Source organism: Ochotona princeps, chromosome 9 (genome assembly GCF_030435755.1).
Source record: "Ochotona princeps isolate mOchPri1 chromosome 9, mOchPri1.hap1, whole genome shotgun sequence".
NCBI lineage: Eukaryota > Metazoa > Chordata > Mammalia > Lagomorpha > Ochotonidae > Ochotona > Ochotona princeps.
The window spans coordinates 70,117,645-70,143,563 of NC_080840.1; the positions used below are offsets into that span (position 1 = coordinate 70,117,645).

The following is a 25,919-nucleotide window of genomic DNA, read 5'->3' on the forward strand; positions in this document are numbered from 1 at the left end:
CATCTCAGCAAAGCTAGTTTTTTGTTGTTGTTGCTTGTTTTTGATGACAGTGTAACTATGGTCCTACATTTGCAATTTGAAATGCTTTAAACTGATTAATCCTGTACAAATAAAAGAATTTGAGATAGAAAAAAAATATTTGGGTATAGCTCTCATGCAATAAAGATTATATTTCTAAAGTATCAAATTGATTAAGATTTGATTATGTTTGTACCTGCCATAGTAGAAACCAAGTCAAAACAATAAACATCTTTTTATCCTGAGAAATCTGCTTTTGCTTCTTTTTGTTTCATCTCAAAGAATTCTTTGTGCCCAGGCAACCACTGACACACTTTCTGACATTATAGATCAGTTTTTATTCCCTAGAACTTTATATAAAGATTATAATACAGTATGTAATTTTGTTTAGTTTGAAATCTTTCTCCTTAGGAAAAAATATTATGAACTTCACCCATGGTGTAATGTTAATTACATTCCTCTTTATTCCTGAACATTACTCAGTATATATATGTCACCAGGTTTATCCATACACTTCTCTTGAAAATATTCTAGTTATTTCTAGTTTTATATCACTACACATAAAACTATTTTAAATATAAATGTAGAAGTCTTTTTTGAGTCATATATTTTCATTTGTTTGGGGAAAATACTTAAGAATATGACCACTGGGGTCACCTAATATTTATGCATATAACTTTTTTTAAAAATTGGCATGGATTGGATATTGTGGTACAGCAGGTGCCTCTATAGAGTCGTGGTGACTCAACTTTCAATCCAGCTTCCTGCTAATGTGTCTAGGAGGAGGCTGATGATAACTGAAGCACGCTATCCTCTATTAATCAGGAGGGAGATCTGGCTCCTAGATTTGGCCTGACCAAGCTCCACTATTTGCAAATAACTTGGGGAGTAAACCAGTGGAAAGAATATGTTTCTCTTTCTGTCTGTCACTCTGTGTTTCAACATACACATTAAAAATTCAAAATCATACTGCTAAATTAAATTTTGGAAAAAGCATACAATTTTATATTCACATCAGCCATATATCAAAATTAAGTTCCAGTTCCTTCCAAATCTTGTGAATACCTCAAATACTCATCTTAAATTTTAACAGATGTATAGTGGACATTGATTGTGGTATTAATATATATTTTTAAGTTGGCTTGCAATGTTAAATATTTTTATGTGTTTGTTTCTTATATTTGGTTATTTTTTAAGAAGATTAACTAATTTGCAAGGAAGAGTTTCAGAGAATGAGAACCAGAAATATCTTCTACCCATTATTTCACTATTGAAATGATCCAGGCCACATTTTTGAGTCAGAAATTCTTTGTGGGTCTTCCATTTAGGTGGGAGGGATGGAAGGATTTAAATAAGCATTTAATGTCTTCCCAGGCAAACTAGCAAGCGGCTGTAGAAGAAACACATTTTCAGAGACTCGAGGAGGTATCCCAATGTTACACAGACATTCTAAGTGGTGGCTTAACTCGCTGTGCAACATCTGCCTCCTTTTGTCTAATTTTGTTCAAATATTTGCTGATTATTAATGATTTCCTTTGCTTCCTTTCCACTGCATTTTGAGAATTTTTATGTGTTATAGCAATTTCACTGTAAGTATGAGGGGACTTCAAATTAAAGTCCATGGAAATATATATTATATTCTAGGATACTTTTGAAGCTTCCTCAAAAGATTTCTAATACAGTGTCCTAGCATGTGATTTGCCATTATATTTTCATAAAATTGTTTCTAAAAAGAAATTTTTGTTTTGATGAAATGTAATTTAACAATATTTCTTAATGGAGCGTGATTTGGGTATAATAAACTTTTCTTTAAGCAAAGGAAAGCAGCCTTTGTCTCCAACTATTTCTCTCCAGAAATGTTACAGTTTTAGCCCAGTTACTAGGTTAGAAACATTTTAAGTTAATTTCTGTATATCACGCAAGGCTTGGATTAGAATATGTTTTACATGGATAATCAATGTTGTTGGTATTTTATTTTGAATATGAATTTCTTTTTGCTAAATTTCTCCTGTTGTTTTAGAGGAAAAATTTGGAAATCAAAACTTACTTGTTTCTCTCTCTCTTTTTCTTTCTCTCCCCACCCATCCTCTGTCTATATATATAAAATACACACATACACACACAACCTATTTTTGGATATTCTGTTCCACTGATCTGTTTATTTCCATTCTTATGTGAATGCCACAATGTTTTGGTTACTGTATTTAAAATGAGGCTTGAAATCAAGTAGTATTTTCAAAGTGATTGCATTTACAGTGAGAGTTTTGGATATGACTTTGGGAATCAGCCTTTCACTCAAAAAAGCTTGCAGAATCTTGATGGGATTAAAATCTAAGTTTTCTGATGCAGTCTTTAAGAATGTATGTCTAGTTATTTAAGTTTTCTTTATGCTACTTTAGCAAAATTGTGTAGTTTTTAATGGATAGCTCATACATTTTTCTAAAGTTTGGTGACATGATATTTAATATTTTTGAATACTATTTGTAAATGGCCTATCATAGGCTTCCAATTGCTGTTTGGTCTTTGTTAGTGTCTAATGGGTTGCTGGGACACTCAGCAACCTTACCTAATCGTTTAGCAAGGCAAACCCAATTGTATTTTTAATCTATTTAATCTCTCATGAGTGCTTACTATATTATAGACTCCATTTAAGATTAAGTGAAAAAAAAACTACGTTTAATAGCCTGTTTTATCGTAGCCCTTGATTTAAGATCATTTCTTATATTAACAGTTATTTTTAAAAAGCATACAAACTGAGTATGAAACAGGAACCAAGCATGCAGCACAATTTAAAATAATTACAGCTTGGTGTTTACAGAAGACTGTGCTTAGCACTGGTTTAAGAGATTTGGGGGGCCCAGCAGAGTGGCCTAGCGGCTGAAGTCCTCGCCTTGAACGCCCTGGGATCCCATATGGGCGCCGGTTCTAATCCCGACAGCTCCACTTCCCATCCAGCTCCCTGCTTGTGGCCTGGGAAAGCAGTCGAGGACGGCCCAATGCATTGGGACACTGCACCCGCGTGGGAGACCTGGAAGAGGTTCCTGGTTCCCGGCTTCGGATTGGCACGTACCGGCCCGTTGCGGCTCACTTGGGGAGTGAATCATCGGATGGAAGATCTTCTTCTCTGTCTCTCCTCTTCTCTGTATATCTAACTTTCCAATAAAAATAAATAAATCTTTAAAAAAAGAGATTTGGGGCAAAATAGTATATAGGGCAACAAAAGAAGCAGTGTGAATCTGTTGCCTTTATACAGCTTACATTCTAGAGGCAAGGATGTGGATAAGCAACAAGAAACAAGTGTCTGGTGTGTTACATGGGATGCAGAAAACTAAGATGAGAAGAGGAGCTGTCTGGAAGAAAAGGGCCATAGGCTGTCTTAGGGCTCCAAGTGCAAAAGGGCACCGACAGTCTCAGAATGGGCATTTCAAGGGCGTAAATGTCATCAAGCAACATTGTCAAGTATGAACCACTGTGACTGTACATGTTTGTGAATGTACGAAACAGAGCAGCTTCTCCCAGGAGCATACAATTCTGGACTCCTTTTTGCCTTCCTTGCCAGAGGTGAGGCGGAGACCAGGAAAGAGCTGGTCTTGTTGGGAGCGACGGGAATGATGAATACTTGCTAAGCGAGACACACTCACTACCGCTGTTGATACAGCAACCTAAGGAATCGGGTGAAGGAGTGCTTAGTGAAACTGATGAGCACATACTCTGCATCCAGTTGTTTCAGGATCTGAAAACACATTGTGTGTGTGTGAGACAGGATGAGATTGTAGGTAATTTCAAATGTATACAACTTGGAAGAAGAGAACGCTGATAACAAGCCTTTTACGTTGGCTGCTGGAAGGGAAGGGAGAAATCAGGGAGCCTAGCCACAGGTGAGCAAGGAAAGCCCAAGTGAATAAAAGTGAAAGGGCCCGAGGCAGTAAGGAGCTGTCAGAACACTGATTCATGGCTGTGGCACTTTCTCCTCAGGCAGTTTTGTCTGAGAGCATTATTATTGATCCTGTGATGAGACTGGGCCTCTGGAAACAGCCCTCAAGCTGGAGGCTCCCCCGAGGTTATGTTTCTCTTCTTTTAGTTCCTATTACTCTTGGGACACTAGAAGGGTGAAGGCAAGGGGATTTCTCTCCAACTATTAGGCCCCTAAGATTTGCAACCTTTTAAAGTGGTGTCCTCACTTTGACCAAGGAGATGCAGGGTACTTAGATGCTCACGATAGAATAGTGAAAGCGCAATAATATCAATCAGTAGTAATCCTACTAGTAAGAGCTGGTAATTGCTGAGTGCCTCCATGATCCAAAATTCTACTTGGAGGAGTAAAATTCAGTGCTCCCAATGATCCTGAAATTGGGAGTAACACAAACCTGGGTTTTCAGATGGAGCAACTGAGGCAGGCAGAACTGAGTCACTTCCCATTTCAGTCTATAAGTGTTCAATTTCGGCAACATGATCCCAGCTCTTACAACTCATGTCACATTCTGCCTTTTTTTTTTCTCAAGCTACAAATTAATCAGGTAAAACAGCTTCCTAAATAGCCATTTTCATTTCCTGTGAGACGTTTGAACCTCCCTTGAAATATCACCGACGTCTTGTAAATGCTCTGCTCTTATTACCCTCATTATGACTGTATTTCTTTTTTAGTTTGATTGTAAGAAAGATTGCTTCTGTTTTTCAGATCTTCCTTCCCGACCCTCGGGTTCTATTACTGTCAGAGCTCATTGAGAGCTTGAATAATGCACTCCTTCATATTGTTTCTCTGCAGCTTCAGCCCAAATAGGATCTCTTAGCAACTCCCTCTGGCCTTCGGTCTAACCCATCTCTTGGCCATCAGTTCTCCACAGAGATCAAGGGTTCACACTTTGGAATGTTAGCCATGTTGAGGATGGAATAACAGGCTGTGTGCTAAGTTCCTGCTCGCACATCATCTCAGTATTGTGTGCCAGACATTTAGTTGTATGTGTACTACTGAAATTCCACACTCATATACATTTCAGAGAACAAATTCCATAGTACTGAAAAGTGCCTACAATTTTTCCATTCTTCATGTTTCCTGATTTTAGCAGCCAGAAATTTCTTCATTTACTAAACCATGAGACTCATCAAATTCAGTGAAGTTTCAGAGATTACAGCTGAAAATGCACCAACAGAATTTTTTAGAAAGAAAGAAAAAAACCACATAAAATAACACAAAGATAGTAAAATGAAAACGAGTGGACCGAAATACCTTGATTGCTGGAGATACAACTACTCATTTATTTTCTTTCTTAAGTCAAATCTAACAGTTCTAAGAAAATAAAATATACATGAGAATACTGCAAGATAAAACAAACTTTAAAATCTAAAAAATATCTATTTCAGTTATATATCCATGTAAAGTCCATATAAAGTTGTTTTTGCATAATGCATCAGCCGCCTACTAGAGAGCTTTGACTCATGCCTTCTCTGTGCGTAGCTGGTACAGCAACTTGGGCAAAACATTCGAAATACAACACTGCCAGGCGTGACGGACAACCTTACCTTTAAAGAAGACAAAATTCCCGTCACTGTTTTCATAAACTGCGTCAATACTAGGAGGTAAGCCCCGCCAGAAGTAAGTAATTTGCATAGGATATCCATCCATTACTCGGTTGTTTCTTACTCGCCAAAACCACTGGTCCTGCAAAGAAAGCAACAGCAACTCTCAGCAGACAAGTAGGCCTCCCTGGCATTTAAATGCAGCGTGGTTGGTTTTAAGGTTTTTTTTCCCTAAGCCAAGCTAATCTTGTCATCTTTGTGTTACAACAAACCCGAGAAACAGCTAACCCACTGTGAATTCAGAGTAAACTCCCCAATCTGTAATCTATGCTGTGTGATTAAAGACAAATGCGACAATCGCTGCTCTCTGCGTTTTACATGATATCCGCAACCTTCTAGGCAGATAGAGGTAGCACACAAAATTTCTTCCCAGATTTTCGATGCAAGTCATCTCGAGTAAGAGAGCAGTGCTATGACCACCCATACATGGTAGCATTTCCAGACATGTGCCAAATCTACAGCCCAAAATGTTGGGGATTGAAATGGAGAGACTACCTTCTTATAAGCCAGTGTTAGACTTTTTGTTCCCAGTAACTTTAAATAGGACACTCTCTCATCAGTAAATATCTGTCCCAGTTTGGTCAAACTTAAATAAATGTTAGTTATCTTGAGAAAAAAATCATCATTATGGATTTAAGATAGGTTGTTTCTTTTATCCACTCTTGTAATATGTTTTAATTCACTCAATCCCAGCACAGGTTATTCTGTTTTATAAGTACCCTTGCCTCTACTAAGCATGTGGCTTGGCTCATATTAGGTATTTATAATTAGGTTGTAGAACATATCAAAGAAAACAAAAAGGACTTAAATTATAATTTCATATTTTAAACTTTGGAATGAACTAAAAAACTAGTCATTTTTTTAATATTATGAAGGCATGTATATTTTCAAAACTGGTTTCACTTACATGTGGGAATTTAAGTGTAAAAAACAAACAAAATGTAAGAAATGCCTCTAGATATCAGTATTGCTCAGTTTTCTAAACAGCGTTTTATGCCCTTGCTGCATCAATTGAGTTTTAATGATCTATTTACCTAAAATTTACTGCCTATTGGAGAGATGGCCATTTTTAATGTGATTATTCTTTATATCTGTTGTCCATGTTTCCACTAAACTACTGATTTTTGTTTTAAATTGTCAAACTTGTTATTTGATGAAGTATTAAGCCATTTACTGCAAATTTAGAATATTCTTTCTCAAAAAAATAAATACCAAAAAATGGAGAAAGATGGTGGTGAGAGAGAGGGAGGGAATATTATTATGTTCTGAGAAAAGCATCTACAAATCACAATGGATCTGTTAAGAATAATTAAAGTATTTTAATTGGCTTCCAGTACATCATTATATTTCACTTTATTTCAAATTTCTGTACACATAAACATTTCCTTGGATGTTATCTATTTCTTCAAATTTAGGTATTAGCGATTTATTATAGGACTTTTCTATGTTTTTGCTAAGGATGGGTTAGCATGATTGCTAGCTTTCCCAGGAGTCTAGGATTCAGCAGTTATTCACATATTCTCTCCCTCTCTTTTTTTCTTTCTCAATCTCTCTCTCTCTCTCTGTCTCACACACACACACACACACACACACACACACACACACACACACACACAGAGGATTTAGTTAATAACATAAGAAATATGTTTTTCATCTAAATCAATCAAAATACTGTTTTGTTAGCAGCCTTTAGTTGATTGGGTTTTATGGTACTGAGCATGAGTTTGCCTCTTAGTTACCTACTTTATTTACAAATAAAGGAGAAAGGGAAGTAAATAATGGCTCTGATTTTAAAACGTAACCCTTTCCTGTCCACTAATAATTGTCAAATTTGGCATACTCAAAATTCATTGAGTTTATGATAAGCCAATACACAAAACACAGCATGAATCCTGAGTTACACAGAAAGGATTTTCTTGGAGTAAAGTGGCAGCTTCTGGTTGTTATTGTTATTATTATACTGACATAAGTTAACTCTACTCCCCTGCTTAACATTCTGATCAGTTTTGTCTGGGGTTCACTGCTTCCTTTTCAGATTTTAGATGTATGATGGTTTTCCCCATGCATCTCTGTCAGCACGAGATTTTCTTACATTATTAACCCTTTTTGATGTTTTTCTTGTTACTAGGTGGCCTAAATTAATAAACATCTTGAGCCACATAGAATAGATGAAATGTAGTTATGTTATAAAAAATAAGAGTAATACAGAAAGACATGAAGAACAAGGTTTATAGTTAATGGAATATGAGGCAGATTATATTTTGTTCATTGAGAACAAAATAACCTTTGTTCTAACTACAACAAGGGATTTTAACTGTTAAAACTATCCCAATAATCAAGAAAGACATGTTTATTTAATTGCTGTAACGCATGTGCCAAAACCAACTAAAATTATTATCATTTAGCAGTTATAAAGGATAGCCAAAACAATTATTTGCAGAAAACTGAACCATACTTTAAGCTGGATTCTTGGAAGGAACTTAGTGATAAAACCTTGATTGTATTTCAACTCATCTCAAAGAAGTACAACATGTTGCAATAAACTCCACATGAATATAGATAGGAGCTGGTGACTCCTTGGGACAGAAACAGCACAGCCTGAAAATAGAGCTACAACATCAGCTTGCCACTATTGAAAATAAATGAAAGTTCTGTCTCGAAGTAAGCATAATCCATTTGCACAGATTGAAAAGGTGATGTGAAACCAAGGATGAATTCACAATCATTTCCTGTTGGCTGCAGCATTGGTGGAGTCACAAAATTATATTCAGGTAAAGTCTCTGGTCAGCTTACACACAAACCCTCAGTTTTGCAGAAAACATTGTGCCACAAAGGTTAAAATCAATGCATGGTCATTATGGACGGCCAATTCAGAATTGGGATTGTAAATGGTCAATACAGAAGACTATTTTAAATGATGTTTATATGTGAAACTTTCCCTGGCCGCTACAGTTCAAAGCCTCAGGCCATTGAAACACATCTGCTGCCACCCATCAGTTCCCTTTCCTGATTGGCTTTCCATTCATGATACTTATCGCTGCTTTTTATGATAGCCATTTTATTTTTGTTGTTGTTGTTCATCATCTTTCTACTATAAAATAATCTCTATGATCACCATGTAGTTTGCCTTTTTTTTTTCACTTAATAGTTCCCACTTCCAGAAAGTATTTTCCATGTTGTAGATATTCAAAAAACATCTCTGGAGCAAAACACCACTTAGGAGAAAAGCTCAATGTTATAGTAAGTGAAACTTTTAGAAGCTAAAGATTTAAAATTAAATCTCAGTTTATTTACCCTCTGTGGTCAAGATACTTAATTATTTTGAAAAGGTCAAAACTGTGGAGATAGCAAGTGCACAAAATTTCTACTTGAATAGGCAGATATTTAGCGCGAATTCTGACTTTTAGAAGTATGTGATTATTTAAAGGTCTTTTGTTCCTGGAAGAAAAATGGATTTGCTTTCACATTACTGAATAACGTCAATTTGGTCCTGGCTTTGGATGTGAAGGGAAGATGCACAACTTCTACAGGCCGTGTACTTCCACCATACTGAAACATTCCTGCTGCTGGCTTCCATTCTCTTCAACCCTCACAAAAAAGGGGGGCATGAGATATAACAACCATCATCACAAAAGACATTTGCAAAATCAACTTAGAAATATTAGTGCTCAATAATTACCATTGGGATTTTCTACTTAAACACTCACATTGAAGATGAAACTATGGTAGCTTTGCATGTAAACGTATCTTTCCATGAATCATATGTAGCAGAGACCCTTCTGTTTACAGGGATAAGTCGACAAGCACCTCACAATGTACACTGTGATGCACAAACATATAGGAGAAAATCAATTCCCTTTGCTTCTATTTCCTTTAAAATTCTGGCTTACAGCAGCATGTTGTTTGTTGAGCCCTACATAGTAAAAGTGCCTCCTATTGCTGAATATGAAAGTATCACATTACTGATCTTACCATACATCTTGAGATTTATAAGATACCTTTTTAAACAGTAGGTGCAACACGTTCTATTGATCTCTTCTGCAATACATATAAGGTACTATGAAAAACAGAGGGCAGAACAAGTCAATCAACCACTTCAGCTGTATATTGGCATTGAAAATCTGGGCAAACAAAGACTCTATGATGGACTATGTCAATTAGTGGATTCTTCAACGTGCTTGGAGTGGCGAGATTAGCAGCAATTCAGAACTGTTGAACTATCAAAACCACTTCGTTTGCCCAGTTTTTCACTGCCAACATATAGCTGAAGTGGTTGATTGACTTGTTCTGTCCTCTGTCTTTTCATAGTTAGGGTTCTGAGTCCAGAAGCTTGATTGGGGGGATCCCCAAAGAAACTTTGAGGTGTTCCCAGACCAGATTCCTGTATGTACTAGCAAGCACAGGGCTTGGCACAGTCCATCGCCCCGATCAGCTGGTGGTTGCAATTGTTGAATTGGTTCTATTTCCATCCCTGTCTTCCACTGGAACCAGTGGGTGTTTGCAGCCCAACCTGGTTCTGCCCAGCACATACTCGACCCCCACACAAACCAGTGGGAGCTGCAGCCTAGTCAGAGTGACCCACAATAACCCTACCACGCCCACCCCCTGCCCTGGTTTGCCAGTATGTGCAGCAGACTACTGGACTAGCATCTCAAATCTTTGTGTTCCATTCTATCAGCACTACCATCAGCTAAGCCTGAGCTGCCACTCTATGTCACTGCGACAACAGAGTTCCTGCTGCAGAATGAAATTCACACTTAGGCCTTGGCTTCCGGCTCTTACCCAGCAACTGGCAACCACAGTGCTCCAGTGACAGAACCATCCTTTGGCCTTCTTCAGGGAACAAAGTTCTTTTCCTCCTTTTCCTGAAAGCAGCTTGTTCTACTTTGAATGTTCTTTCCCTTCCTCACAATTTTCACTTGATGAACCGTGAATCATACATTAGTTCTAAGCTGAAATATCATTTCCAAAAAAAGTTTTTCCTTGTCTCTCAACTGAAATTAGGTAAAACAATGCTATGATCTAAAGGTTTGACTCTTCTTAAAATTCATACATTGAAATACTAAACCCTAGGGTTATGATATTGGCTTTGAGGAATTTATACTACCCAAGATTGATAAGATGATGGACTTAAACCACATTTTACCCATTTTTATATAAATGTGGCAGCATTTATGCCAATGTTAATACTAACCATGCACTTTTGCAATGCAACTATATGTCATTTATCAGTTTTATTAAGTGATTTCGCTTTGTATTAGTGACAGTTTGCAAAAAGCTATTATATGAAACTTGATATTAATGAACTACAAGGAATATCTATGTATTTGAAGATCCTTGAATCATCTATGAAGTATAACCATATAGAAACCAAATCTGTTAAACCATAATTTAATGATGGATTTACACTTTTTCCAGCTTGTTGGATGAAGAAAATAAGTCAAATGACATTTCAGGAACAATGGGATACATTCAGATGTCAGCCCACTTGAAAGAAAAGTGGCCTAGTCTCATCAAAAAGAAGGAACAAATAAGTGAAAAAATGTACTTGGAAGCATAATAAGTTAGAAGACCTAAAAGACAAAAGCCAAGTACAGTAAATGGGCAGTACTTTGGTGACAGCTTGCTTTCAAATGTTTCACTAAATATATGAGTGTGTCTATTGCGTTTTTATATGTACAGAAAACACAGACAAAATAGCCACACTTGTCCTCTCTGAATGTTAAGCGTGAGCATGTGTATTCTTGAAACTTTCCTGTATGCTGAAAATTTTCCTAGTAAAATTACATATTCATTAGAAAATCTGGCAACATAGGAAATGGAAAATTTCCAAATGTTAAATCATCTTTGTAAATACTTGCACTGTTTAATTCTAGTCTATACTAAAGAATATAAATCGAGTAAGCTTCCACAGGCAGCATTATGGTATGCTGAGTAAGCCTCTGCCTGCAGTGCCAGTGTCCCACGTGAATGCAAGATCTCCATTTCCCATCCAGCTTCCTTTTAAAGCCTGGGAAAACATAGAAGATTACCCCTCTGTCGCGATCCTGTCACTGTCCTGGGAGTTCCACAGGAAACCCCTGGAGCCTGGATTTGTCCTCAGTCACCTCTGGCTGCTGCAGGTATTTAGAGAGTGAATCACTGGATGAAAATCTCTGTTTCTTGATCTCTCTTTCTCTTTGTAACTCTGCCTTTCAAATAAATATATCTTAACATAAATTATTAATCTTCCTTGTAATAACCACGTACACTTGTTATTTTCTATCATGTTACAACCTGGAGGGGAATGTGGGAAGACACAAAGGGGAAAGGAGAGGGGATCACTATACTTATGAAACTGTTCCATGGAAAACAATAACAATGATTTAAAAATATAATTAAAAAGAGGCCCGGTGGCGTGGCCTAGCGGCTAAAGTCCTCGCCTTGAAAGCCCCGGGATCCCATATGGGTGCCGGTTCTATTCCCGGCCGCTCCACTTCCCATCCAGCTCCCTGCTGTGGCCTGGGAAAGCAGCCGAGGACGGCCCAATGCTTTGGGACACTGCACCCGTGCGGGAGACCCAGAAGAGGTTCCTGGTTCCCGGCATCGGATCGGCGTGCACCGGCCCGTTGCGGCTTACTTGGGGAGTGAATCATCGGACGGAAGATCTTCCTCTCTGTCTCTTCTCCTCTCTGTATATCTGACTTTGTAATAAAAATAAATCTTAAAAAAAAAATTAAAAAGAAATAGCAAATTGTGTGTTATGTAATAGGTGTAATGCATGTTTATTTGAACATACTATATAGGAACTAGGAATACAACATTCAGGATTATTACAAGTGAATTTTGAATTCATCAATCAAATGTCATACTAAAGTGCTTAGATTTATTGTAGGTAGAAGTGATTGAATAAGGTAGTGTTAACAAGAAAAAGCAGAAAGATTTACATTGAATTAGCTTCAATAATGTTTCAACACTGAGAAAGACAAGTAAGAGTATAACTACAAAATGTATCCGGCTGTCGTATCAGAAGAGCAGACACACGCTGCCTTGAGTTACCTAAACTTTAATGGAAAATCGATTCAGAGCTGCCACCAGAATAAACGTTTTCACTAAGATAATCACAAACATCTGAAATAATTTTGAGTACCCATCAAATTTGACCAGATGTAATTCTGGGAGAAATAATACAATGATTGGTTCATCAGTTTTGATAGTGTTTGTAATTTTTAAAAAGTTCAAAGAAAAATCACTTATGGCAGAGGAAGTAAGTGAAATATCAATCAGTGACTTTAAATAACTTTATAGTTCACAATTTGTTCATATCCCTCAGTGTTTTTATTTTTAAAAGAATCTGTTGTTTACCGATTTGCTTCAGAAATGTAAATAGCTTGATAAATTAAATGTACTGTGGCAGTATTTGGCCCGGTGGGTATAATGTCAGTTAAGATGCCAACATTCTGTATTAGAGTTCCTGGGTTCCATGTCTATGGCTCCTGACTCCAGCCTCCTGTTAATGCTAATCTCTGATTGTGGGAAACAAGCAAGGTGGATCTTGGCCGCTCCGTAGAGTCCTGCGTTGTGTTTCTAGGTCTGTGAGCATTTGGGGAGGAAACCAGGGCATGAAAGTTATCTCTGAATCTTCCTCTTTCTCTTAACTTCACAAATAAGACAGAAAATAAACACATAGAGTCATTCACAGAACAGTTAACATAGTCAGATTTTTTTTTAACCAGTGCTGTTTAAAATCCTTATTTTTTAGATCAACTTACATGAAAACTGAATATAGAAAAGTCATTATCACTCGGTAGTTATTTAATCTTGGCATGTAAAATCATTGTAAAAGTTGAGAATTCATAATTACACAATGTTATTAACATAAATATCAATTTTAAGAAATACTACATTTCAAATCACAAATAATGAATTGTAATGAATAATTACCAGACAGAACCATGTCTTGGCTGAAGTATAGGAAGGACTCAAGAATAAGTGAAGGATAAATCATGTTGAACTTGTTCTCGTTTTGAGCTTTTCACCTTTCTTACGCTTGTTTGAATCTTCCTTTTTTTTTTGCAAAGCTCTTGGTGATGCTTGTCATGAAGAAGAGAACAATTTAGTAAAAGTTGCACCACCAAAGTCTGAATTTAGGGAAACTGCAGATGAACGTGTACTGGTGGGCACCAGGAACTTTTGCTTTTGGTTATTCATGGGTCCTGGCAAGGTGATGTAAACTTTAGAACATATAATTAAGTGTTGGAAACATAAAAGGAAGTCCCTTCCAGTGAACCAGGAGTTCTAAACAAACAGAAAAGGGAACAGCACAACATCATCAACGTCTCTTCAATAGTATATATTCAGTTTAGAGTGGTGGGGGGATTGCCAGGTTTGTGTGCAATGCTTTATGGCTGTTTCTATAAAACAGGATCTACCGTTTAGTGAAGAACTACCATCTCTTTATTATTGATCTGACTATGATGTTTCATTCACAATAACAACTATATATATTTTTATCGTATAGGACTCTTTTTACCCAAAGCACATAGGGCAGTGTTTCAACCAAGTTTATAACCACCCTATTTGAAGTTGTCTCCTTAACTGATTTTTATCGAAGCATCATGTTTTGTTTCTATCATTATACCTATTGTTCTCTAAAATTATCAACCTTATTTGTTCACCTTTTTCTCATCACAGCATATGTCTTGCCTGTCTTATTACAGCGCTGCGACTTTCAGGTTCGCAACAGGGCCAGGCAGTTTTTGTTAAATGGGTGTGCAAATATAGGGAGGGAAAAATAGGGACAGAAAACAAAACAGCAACAAACAAACAAAAACAGTTGTCTTTTACTTGGCCTGAAATTTAGGGTTCTGGTTGGTCAATATTCACTTTAAGGGTAGCATGAGAAATTCCTCCTCAAGGTCTCTTCATTACTCCAACAGAGTGAAACTTGGCAGAGAGACAGATACCCCGCAGATGGAAATCTCCTGTTTACTTCTGCAATGCCCTAAACAACAGTCTCGGTTAGACCAAAGTAAAGATACAGGAGCTCGATTTGTATCTCCCAAATGGATGCAGGAAAGTAAATCCTTGAGCCATCAAGGCTGCCTGCATTAGTATCCCTTCACCAGAAACCAGAATTGGAGGCAAATCCAGGCACTGAACTCAGGCACTCTGATCTGGGATTCGGCATGCTGCCAGACATCCTAAATGTCCTTCTGCAACTAGCGTCTTTAATTCTATTTTCAGTTGACATTCTGTAGCGCCTTCATATTCAGTAGTTCCTGAGTGTTGGTCAATGCACCATAATTGGCTCATGTTGAGAAAACTGAGGAAGGCAAATGTTTCAGGATATGAAAAAGGTTGAAGCAGAGCAACCGAGTGCACTTATTATATCTTGGTAATCTGATATCATCATTAAACATATTATATTGAACAAAAATGATGACTCATCAATAGACCATATCTAACAGCTCTTAGCAATTGTGGAACAGAAAGCAGGAGCTGGGAGTCAGAGGCTTTCATCGCAGGGCACGGACCACAGGGAATTATTTATTTCTTTATTTTCCTTTCAAAGGGACACACAGTTACTTGTCAACACACTAAATGTGAAAAGTCTAGGTTGAATTAAAGACTTGCTCCTAAGAGATAAAGGTAGATAGCTCCAGAATATTCCCAAGAAACTACAAAGTAAAACCTCTGCAAGATTCCCTAAGTGACTTTCTGTCAGAGTTCACAAGCAGGTGTTGCCATAACAGAAGAGACTAATCCTCATTATCATGGCCTAATTGCTTTATGCTAATATGCTCTGGGAGACATTCCTCCTGTTGCCACTGTTCTGTTGTAGTTTGTTAAACACAGAGTTCAAAAGGTAAGTGCCCTTCCTTACACTCAAAGCAACTCTTCTACAAGCAACTCTGTGTCCAGTAAAGTTCTAAGGCAGTCCTGAGGGAAGTGGGGTATCAAGTGTGCATCAAGTGTGTTTCCGATTCACTTCCATCAAGTGGAACAAACAGGGATTTTATATACAACTTGACTATAATTGAAATAAAAATAAATGGAGACATCTCTGCAAAATAAGAATAAATGAATAATCCTTAATCATTCAGCCAAATAGTGGATCCTTGAACAATTGATATGGTCAAATAAATTTAAAAATTATTCTGAGGCTCTGTGGCAGGCTCTTGAAGCACCGTGGTCGCCATGGAGCAGGTGGCCCAGTACCTCAGGGAGGACGCCAGCCGTGGAGGCTGCAGGGCCCTGCACCAATGCTGACACTCTCCAGGGCCTGCTGGCCCGCGTGGCGCGCATGAAGGAGCTGGTCACCAAGCTCCTGGGCCCACCAGGACTGCGGGAGGCACAGGACCAGCCGGCAGTGGGTGACCAGGAGGCCTCGGACGGTGGTGATGAAGATAATACAGAAGACCAAAATAACGCTGATAACGCTGCAGGTGGACCCTCTGTAAAACGGCTAAAACTGTCCTCATCCTCACCCTGACAGCAGCTTTTGTGACATTTTAGAAACTGTTTTTGTGTCCATTATCATGACTGATATTGAAAAAAGATGTGGGCTCTGGCTGGAAAAAGAGTTTCTTTGTTTCCCAGGATAATTTTGCCAAAGAGAAAACTGCTTCTATTGAAGAAAGATAAAATAGGTTGTTTAGAAGTGAAGTTTGTTTTTACAAGTGTGAAATCCAGGTCATGGAAATAAATTAGAACACTAAAGTGAAGCTGTTGAAATTCAATAGACTACTTACTAGCATATAGAAATCCTCTAAGTTGCCATTTGAACCTTTGTTTTCTGTTTTTAAAACCATCCTTAGGTTGGGATACCTGCACCGTTTAGCTTCTGCTGTAAAAAGTGCAGGTCATGATTCCTGAACAGTAACATTGTAAGGAACTGGCCTAAACCAAATGGTGAAAATTGGATGTTAGGTGGTTTGCTGTCAGTTGTTTAGAAGAAACATAAGGGATAGAATAATGAAGAGAAAGAAGAGTCCTTGAAAGAAACCGATGAAAATCTTGAACTCTCACGTGCACCCAGTGTCTAGCCACCCAGAGATGACCCACTCGATGGCCTGGACATCACCTGTGTCAAGTGTCCAGCCACCCAGAAGTGACCCATTCATTCGATGGCCTCAACGTTACACCTGTGCTTGGAGTCCAGCCACCCAGAGGAGACCCATTCATTCGATGGCCTCGATGTTACACCTGTGCCTGGAGTCCAGCCACCTAGAGATGATCAACTCATTCGATGGCAAGGACTACTTACTATTTTTGAGTGTCCTTATACCTTGAGAGGCTTAAGGCATGTGGTTTCTGTACTCTGATATGTTACACCTACAAGTACAAATTAAAGGCCTTAAGTAACAATCTGTGTTGATAATAACATGGATATTTCCTTTTCTCCTGTAGCCATATTTATTAAATTCCTTTATATATATATATATATATATAGTGTGTGGTTAAATATATACATATATATTTATTGTGTGGTTAAATATATATACATAGCAAAAATATATGTGAGTATATATCCTTTTGTACTTGTAAGGGAGACTGGGACATTTTTGTTTACTGCGCATCTTCCTGCAGTAATGTACATAGCTAAAATGCAAAGAAATCAAACAGCATATGCCTAAGAAATGTGAATGCTGGGCGCAGCATAGTAGCGAGGTGGCTGAAGTCCTCACCTTGCACGCGCCGGGATCCCATGTGGGCACTGATTTGTGTCCCGGTGGCTCCATTTCCCATCCTGCTCCCTGCTTGTGGCGAAGGAAAGCAGGGATGATGGCCTAAAACCTTGGAACCCTGTACCCGCGTGGGAGACCCAGAAAGAAGCTCCAGGCTCCCAGCTTCGGATCAGCTCAGTTCCAGCCATTGCAGCTACTTGGAGAGTGAATTAGCAGGTGAAAGATCTTTCTGTCTCTTCTCTCTGTATATCTGGCTTTTCAATAAAAATAACTCTTAAAAAAAAAAAAAAAGAAATAGATCTGGCGCCATAGCCTAGCAGCTAAAGTTCTTGCCTTGTTCATGCAGGAATCCCATATGGGTGCTGGTTTTAATCCTGGCAGCCCCACTTCCCATCCAGATCCCTGCTTGTGGCCTGGGAAAGCAGTTGAGGACGGCCCAAAGCCTTGGGACCCTGCACCCGTGTGGGAGACCCGGAAGAGACTTTGGGATGCTGGCTTTGAATGGGCTAAGCTCTGGACGTTGTGGTCACTTGAGGAGTGAACCAGTGGAGAGATGATCTTCCTCTCTGTATCTTCTCTGTGTATACCCGACTTTGTAATAAAAGTAAATAAATCTTAAAAAAATAAAAGAATAGAAATTATTTTGAGTAACCAAAAATGTGAACATAGGGAATACATGACATAAGATTAGTAGAAAATAATTCAAGCTAGTTTTAGAAGATAAACATAGTCATCATGATCACCTTGGCTAGCTGGAAGATTGATAAATTAAGGTAATATCAGAAGTCTGAATGAACAAAAACAGTGGTGTTGACTGAGCTTTTGCAGGAAAACTGCAAGATGATATAGAAAATGAAGTTGCAGCACATCTAGGAAGGAAAATGCATGTTCCGTTTAGCTAACGGTGAGCAGGTACAGAATGATCTCGGGATACAGAGAAATTAGATTTGAAGGCCAGATGGAGCTTAAGAAGTGGATGGCAAGGATTTGTATGCTGAGAGAGTGGGACAGTGAGTAAGAAAGCAAGCATCACAGTTATAAAAAGGTCTACACAGAAATGCAGTATTAAAGAGAACAGTCCCATGATGAGGCCTCCCAGGATACAGTCAATAGAATATGTAAGAAAACAGATATTGTAATGAAGGACCATGCAAAGAAAATGCAATGGAACTGAATGTACTATAAGACAAATCTAACTGGCTCATGAGCATTGCGTTTGGAATGAAAAAGAAAATAAGAAAAGCACTTGGGCAAGGTTTGGCATCTAGGAATGCCTGAATTTTGAAGCTGTCTTCTCTGCTCCTACTTTCAAGCTTCTTGACAGTTTAGACTCTGGGAGACAGCAGGTGATGTGTCAAAGCACATGGACCTCTAACACTGTGCGACCAATCTAATCGGATTCCAGCTCTTGGCTTTGGCCCCAGTGGAGGGCCTGTGGACATGTGCGGTGCGAACAAGAAGATAGAATCTCTCTCACAGTCTCAAAATTACCTATCAAGTAAATAAATAAAAGAAAAAAAATGTGGGTAATGTAATACATGCTAATAATTAAATTTATATTCCCGGAGTGAGGCTGCTGATGAACAAAAAACACTATAGAAATTAAAGAATATGTCAATTGAGGTTTCTTGTTGAAAAAAAAAGATAAGGGGTATAAAACACAATTTTATAAGTGGGAACATTGCTTATACTTATGTATCTTGTTTCAAATACTAAACTATGCTCGTTTGCAAATTTCATGATAGAAGGTATAGTTGAAAGTACAAGACAGATTGCAAATACTCATTGTCTCTGTATTTCTCCCTCAGAATTCTGAAAAAACCATCTTAATTATTTCTCCATGTTGTTTTTTTGCCTGTCTTCCACTTGTTTCTAAAGGGAGAAATATGTCACCACTTTTTATGCAAGGTTAAGGAACTACTGAAATCTGTTTTGATTTTTATTGTGTGGTTAAAAAAAGAAATTGCAATTGTAATTAGTTTAGCAGACATCATAAATATCAATGGATCTCACTATGGCGTCCGTCTATTCTTGAACAAAATGGCTATTGATGATTGTGTAAAGCAAATGCTTTTTTCAATTTAAATAAAGGGACGACTATTTAAAGAAACAGTATTTAAAAAAAATCATTTAATCTTGTAAGTGTTCTAATATAAGTCATCATGAATGCAAATACAAGACATATGTGGGTGCACATCAGTATACACAAATTGTCATAGATGAACTACATAATGGGGCTAACCTATTAGGACTTCAAAATATGTTGAAATATGCACCTCTACTCCCAAATAAAAGGATGAAACTGTGAGATATATCTTGAAGATAGGATACTAGGTTTTCTACCATTGCCCGTACCTATCATGATATAGTTAAATAACAGAATGTCGGACTGGCAACTGTTGCTGAAGGACTATACTATGTAATGACTCAGATTCCTGCCTGCAGTTTCCTGTCACTGAAGAACCAGGACACAGCAGTGAAAGCTTCGGTAACTGGTTTCCTGACACCGACATGCGAGACCTGATGTTTAATCACATGAATGACTCATTTGTTTATTTTGATGATTGCTGGCTCAGAATGAGTACATAAAATGTCAAAACTGAGATATTGTACATCAATTCAGGTCTCCCTGGGGGACAGAAATCAGTTACTAAACATGGCACTGCTATGTCATAGCTTCTGCATTTTTCCTACCATCTATGATCAATATTGATACAGATTGCCTATTGATGACTCGATAATCAATGCTATACTTCGTTCTTGAATCAGGTTTTATATACAACATCAATATTGCTGATACCCCCACACTAGATCTGTAAGCACATTTTTCTTCTTTAATCAGATGGTGTCATAACTATTTCTATTCTTTGTCAGAAATACCGGAAAGTATTCCTGTGAACATGGGACACATCACAGGAATGGAAGGTAGTGGTCTTCAGTCGAACAGCCTTCAGTGTATTGCTCTTCTATAGTTCTTCCCCAAGTAAAATGTTGAAAGAATATTCCCCAAGTAACAGAGAAAAGAAACTTATTTCAGCATTCTCTATAAGAAAAAGAGAGAGACAAAGTGTGCTAGAAATAACTGAGTTAATTTTATGGGTAAACAAACACACTAATATCCATTCCATGTGAGGAGTACTCAAAAGTCATGGATAACAAATATCAGAAAAGCATGCATAGATTTCAAGTTCAGGTTATTTGCACCAAAACTTATCTTTTCATTCAACTTCCCCATAAATTTTGTAGTTCTTTCTGTTGAATAAAATGGTACATATACTCAGTGAGAGTATATGTATGCATGCCTTGTGTATTCTCAGATAAGATACAAATTTTACTTTTATCCCTTATTAATAGGTCAAGTACATGGCTTCTGATTTACTTACTTATTTTAAAGCAAGGTAGCAGACAGAAGGAGGGGTTGAGTTGGAGGAACGGAAACAAAGAGAATATTGAAGGAAAAAGTAAGAGAGTAATCTTACAGGAGCTGCTTCACTCCCCACAAGAACGCAGCACCATGTCTCAGTAAGGAGACAAGCACTCCATTCTGGTGTCTAACATGGGTAGCTATGCCCAAGCCTGTGGCTCAGCCTTCACTGACCTCCCAGGTCCAGTAGCCAGAAGGGGCATTGGAAGCATAATAACCAGGAGTCAAATTGGTACTCTAACGTGGGATGATGGAATCTCAAGCAGTGGTCTACCCTGCTGTGATGCAATGCAGACATGCCATACTTTCCAAATTTGGAAGAAATAAATAACTTATTTATTCTAAGACAATGGTAAACTATTTAAAATGAACATATTAGTTCTGTGTTATCAATATAGTCAGCATTAGCCATTTGTGTCCACTTAAATTTATAAGCTAAACATAATTTATAATCAGGATTGGGTATTTGGTACAATGGCTAAGGCCTGGTATGGGAACCCACATTCCATTTCATATCAAGGTACCTATTTTGAGTCCTGACCCTAGTTAAACCAATCTTCCTGTAAATCAGATGTTGGCTTCAATAACTGGGTTTCTGTCATTCATGATGAAGACTGGGATTAAGTTCCAAGCTTTTGGCTTCTTCCTCACTTATTTCTGGATGCTATGGACATTAAAGGAATGACCAAGCACATGGAAGATGACTCTCTGTGCTTTTCAAATAAAAAAGAAAGAAAAAGAAAAAAAACAGATGAAATTAAAAAAACAAAAAGCGACAATCAGTTGTACTAGCCATGTTTCCAGTACTTAACAGACACACAGCACTAGTGACTATCATACTGCATTGTACATGCTCAGAGCATTGTCGTCATTGCAGCAATTCTTTTTTTTTTTAGATTTTTATTAATATTTTGCATTATGTGACAGTTTCATAGGCTCTGGGAATCCCCCCACCCCTCCCCCTCCCCTCCCCCCAGTGGATTCCTCCACCTTGATGCAGTATTACAGTTCAAATTCAATCAAGATTCTTTCCTTGCAAACATATACCAAGCATAGAGTCTAGCTACTTATTGTCCAGATGGGTTGAACAGTTTCTTGGGGAGACCATCTCTGGTCTGAAGTCAGAGCTGGTATAATATCATCACAGTCAATTAAGAGTCCCAATATAGCATCAACAGCAATTTGCAATATTATGGAATTGACATGGTTTTGAGTAACCAGTATGTTAAAAAAAAAAAAAAACCAAAAAACAAGTTCTTAACCACAACCTATGATTTGCTCATTGACATCTCAATTTTAGTTTATATACGGGACCGGACCGGCTGCTATATACCTTAAAATGGCTATAAGGTACCATTCAGCTGTCTCGTGTCTATTTCATTTTAGTATTTAGCCATTTGTTGTGTTGAAGTATAATTTTGCTGATCTTGGCAGATTTTAGGAAAATCTAGACTGGCTTGTAACTCTAACAAGACATTTGTCGACATTTAAGGTGCAGAACACATTTTTGGGGGGGATGTGCAGGAAAATCCTCAACACCATGGTGAGGAGTGACTATCAATTCTTTTGAATAGCACTGCACTACAAGATTGAAGTGCTGTTTGGATGTAGGGTGCTGGATGGCATAATTTTTCCTCCTCCTGATTTGTTTTAAGGCTCTTTTATTGCTAATAAAGTAGATACTAAAATGTAGCAAAGCTTAAAGTGCATGTAAAATGTTGAATGACATGGTTCCAAGGCACTAAGAGTCCCTAGACATCATCTTACGTGGAAACACTATACCTATAGACCACGAAGTTGGAATGGTTCTATGAATCTGCTGTTATACACAGCTGAAATGCTCAGTTAGGGTTTATATTATCATATGTGAGGTACGAGGCACCATGCCTAACATTTTCCCTTTTTTTTTTCCTGAAAAATCTGAGGACAAAAGACTGTGAAGCTGGAGAACTGACCACTGGAATGCTCTTTCCTTGTATAGTTGCATGGCTGGTTCCTCTTCCTGCTTAAACCTCAGTGAAAATGTCACCACGTCTGCCAAGGTCCTCGTGAGCCACTTAAATCAGAATAGCTTTCTTCCCACAGAGCTCTAGCTATAGTTATTATTACAGTATCCTGTTTAATTTTTTTTGATGCTGTATTTATGGATGGCTTGAATATTTACATATATTTATTTGAATTTTGCCAGTTCTCTCTTTCTTCCAATTAATGGTTAGTGTAGAAGAGTGATTTTGCAGTGTAAGATCCCTGGATCCTAAAGACTTCTATACAAAGCCAGGCACTTTATAAATGTTTATTGCAGAAATATATCAAAGAAGGTATTGGATAAATGAGGTAGACTACAATTGTTCACAGTAAAGAATTTTTGAAAAGTAAAAGCATATTTTATTTTTTCAGATATACACTCTTTCTATTGCCCATGTGCTTGTTGTCTTAGTGTTTATAAAAGCTTATACAGCCAATGTAGTAAACAAATGCAAACTTACATACTAACCATATAAGATTCCCTATAAGAGAATGTGATATAAATGTATGCTTCAGTACATGAGCTTGATCAGCTGTAGCACTAGTTCCTTATTGTGTCTGGGCATCTCTTAGTTATCTGAGATGTATGTAAATTTTCTGAAGAAAGACCAACGTACTTAAGACTCATGTATTAATAATTTTAACGGAATCTAGTATATGTGGAAATTTGAAAAACAGAGAAGTTAGAAACTACATTGTTTAGAAGGTGCAAAAGGAAGTAATTAGTCAATAACCTTGGAGTATTGGCTTATCAAAAATGAAACAAAACAACAACAATAACAAAAACATCAGTATGGTCTGGCATCACGGTACCATGAGTTAAGCCATCACCTGAGACCTCAGCATCCCATCTGAGCACCAATTTAGGTCCTGGTGTTCCGTTTTTGACCCAGCTCCGTGACAATGCACCTGAGAAAGCAGTAGAGGCTGGATGAGGTATTAAGTCCCTTGACTATCATGTGGAGACCTGGATGGCTCTATGCTCTTTGTTTTAGTTAGTCCAGTCCCAGTCACTGCAAATATTAAGGACCCAACCAGTACATGGAAGATCTCTACTTCTTCCTCTCTTTCTAATTCTACCTTTATTATTTTTTTTTTGCAAAAAAAAAATACATTTCAGATGTTCATTTTCTCTAAAACTCTTAACTCTACCTTTGCAATAAATCAAATAATTCTTAAAAAGAAACAAAGACGGCTCTAGAGATGCCAGTAAGATTGCCTACCTGTGTCAGAAGTAGCCTTTCAATTATAATGTTGCCTATAATTCAGGACCTTTTTGAAAATAAATTACATATTTTTGTGATAATTGCAATTATTCCTGTTAAAATAAGTTGTGGTTTTATTTCATGCATTATCCATTTTTTTTGCTATTTTGATTTGTTGACTAATTTTAACCCTAAATCAAAAGAAAGCTTGGTGCATAATTAGAACTGAACTTGAAAAAATCATGACATATATAGATATGTATATAGATATGTATATATATCCACACATACATATATATACATATACACACATATATATATACACATATGCTAGTTTACTGATATAGTATATATAAATATATGAATGCATATAATACACATATATTACAAAGGCAGAGAAATAGAAAGAGACAGACAAAGAAAATATTTTCAACTGCTGGCTCACTCTCCAACTACTTACAATAGCTGGGACTGGGCCTGGATGAAGACAGAAGGGTGGAATTCTATTAGGAGTTCCCTTTGGTGGGACCCTGGTGCTTGAACCATCACCTACTGCCTGGCAGAGTGGATAGTACCAGAAAATTGGATGAAACACAGAGCTGGGACTCAAACCCAGGCACGCCCATTTGGGATGAAGGCGTATCAAATGGCGTCTTACAGGCTGTGTCGAACGCCCACTTCCACACCTAGTTCCTAAACACTCCCACTACTGAGTAAGAGCTGACCTCCTTCCTGGCTGATTCTAACATTCTGAAATATAATGTGATTCAGATTTATACTACCTTAACATTATTTAATATCCAGAGGTCGTTGCTCTTTATATTGTTTTATAAGTGAATTTTAATACTTTTTTCTTAAAAAAAAATAAAAAAACACAATTATATAAAAAGTAATGATGTTTCAAATTAAAACCAATAGTACCAGAAGATAAAACTTTCACTTTTTTCCTAGACAGGCAGAGTACAAATGCTGAGTTCTGTGCCTTGTTTTGTGTGTGTGTGTATGTGACTTTGGGTTATAGTTAAACATAAAGCAAAACCTTAAATGATATTTTCTGCCTTTATTTTTATGTATATACTAACAATTTTAATGGCAGTATAAATGTTTCATTTTGAAATGCATGTTTAAAGAGCTTTAAGAGAAACAGTCTCTCCATGCTATCTCAGAGTTTATCCAAAGCCCACATTGAATTCTGACATTAATATGAAGTGCCATAACATTTATTTAGAATAAGGCGGGCCTGTCTTGGGCTGAGACCAAGGTAAAGTGTATTACTGGAAATAACAGAAAGAACTCTTTATTTCACATATAACATAAGCACATATTGTGGGTTCTGGGTAAGGATGATAGTATATTTTTAATGTGGGATAATTATATTCATTTTTTTTCCCCAAACATACTTTAGCTCTAAAAATATCTATTCTATGGTGGTTTGTTTTACGTATCCCAAAGAACCCTCAAAAACAACAAAGAAATGCAAGACACCTACAAGCATAGATTTCATTGGAAAATATTATTGTACCCAAAATAATTTAAGATTATCTTTGTGTTGATAATTTGCAGACTAACATAGAAAGAAATTAACCCTGATCATCTAGAGTTAATGCTAGCAATAAGAAGATGGAAGGAAAAATCGAGCTAAATATGTTGTTCACTGATTTTTGAAATCAAGATTTTTAAAAATGCCAAACAATGAGCTATTATTCTAATTTCAAAATTGTTTACTAAAGAAAAGTATTAAATAGAACATATATAGAAGAAAATAGTATATTTCTTTTTTCACATTTTTTATTCAGTTGGCAAATCTTCACTCCCGTATACACTTAAGTTTTTTAAAGGGGGGGAGTAAGTTAACTATGTCTAATAATTACTGACATTTCATTCCAAGTATGCTGAACTCCTTGCTAGATTCTGACTGTACTGTAAATCACTGTTAAACGTTCCTTTAGTTTGTATTTTACAAACATTTTCCAAGTATTTATACGGCACATAGCTCTCAAG

At 37.3% G+C, this 25,919-nt stretch overlaps 1 protein-coding gene across 1 annotated transcript in view; it reads right to left on the reverse strand.

Annotated features, from left to right (window-relative positions):
- MMP16 (matrix metallopeptidase 16) overlaps positions 1-25,919 on the reverse strand; it is a 274,840-nt gene that overhangs the window by 37,503 nt on the left and 211,418 nt on the right. Inside the window, exon 7 of the mRNA XM_004598102.2 lies at positions 5,539-5,677. Coding sequence (XP_004598159.1) covers positions 5,539-5,677 — 139 coding nt within the window. The remainder of the gene's footprint in view (positions 1-5,538; positions 5,678-25,919) is intronic.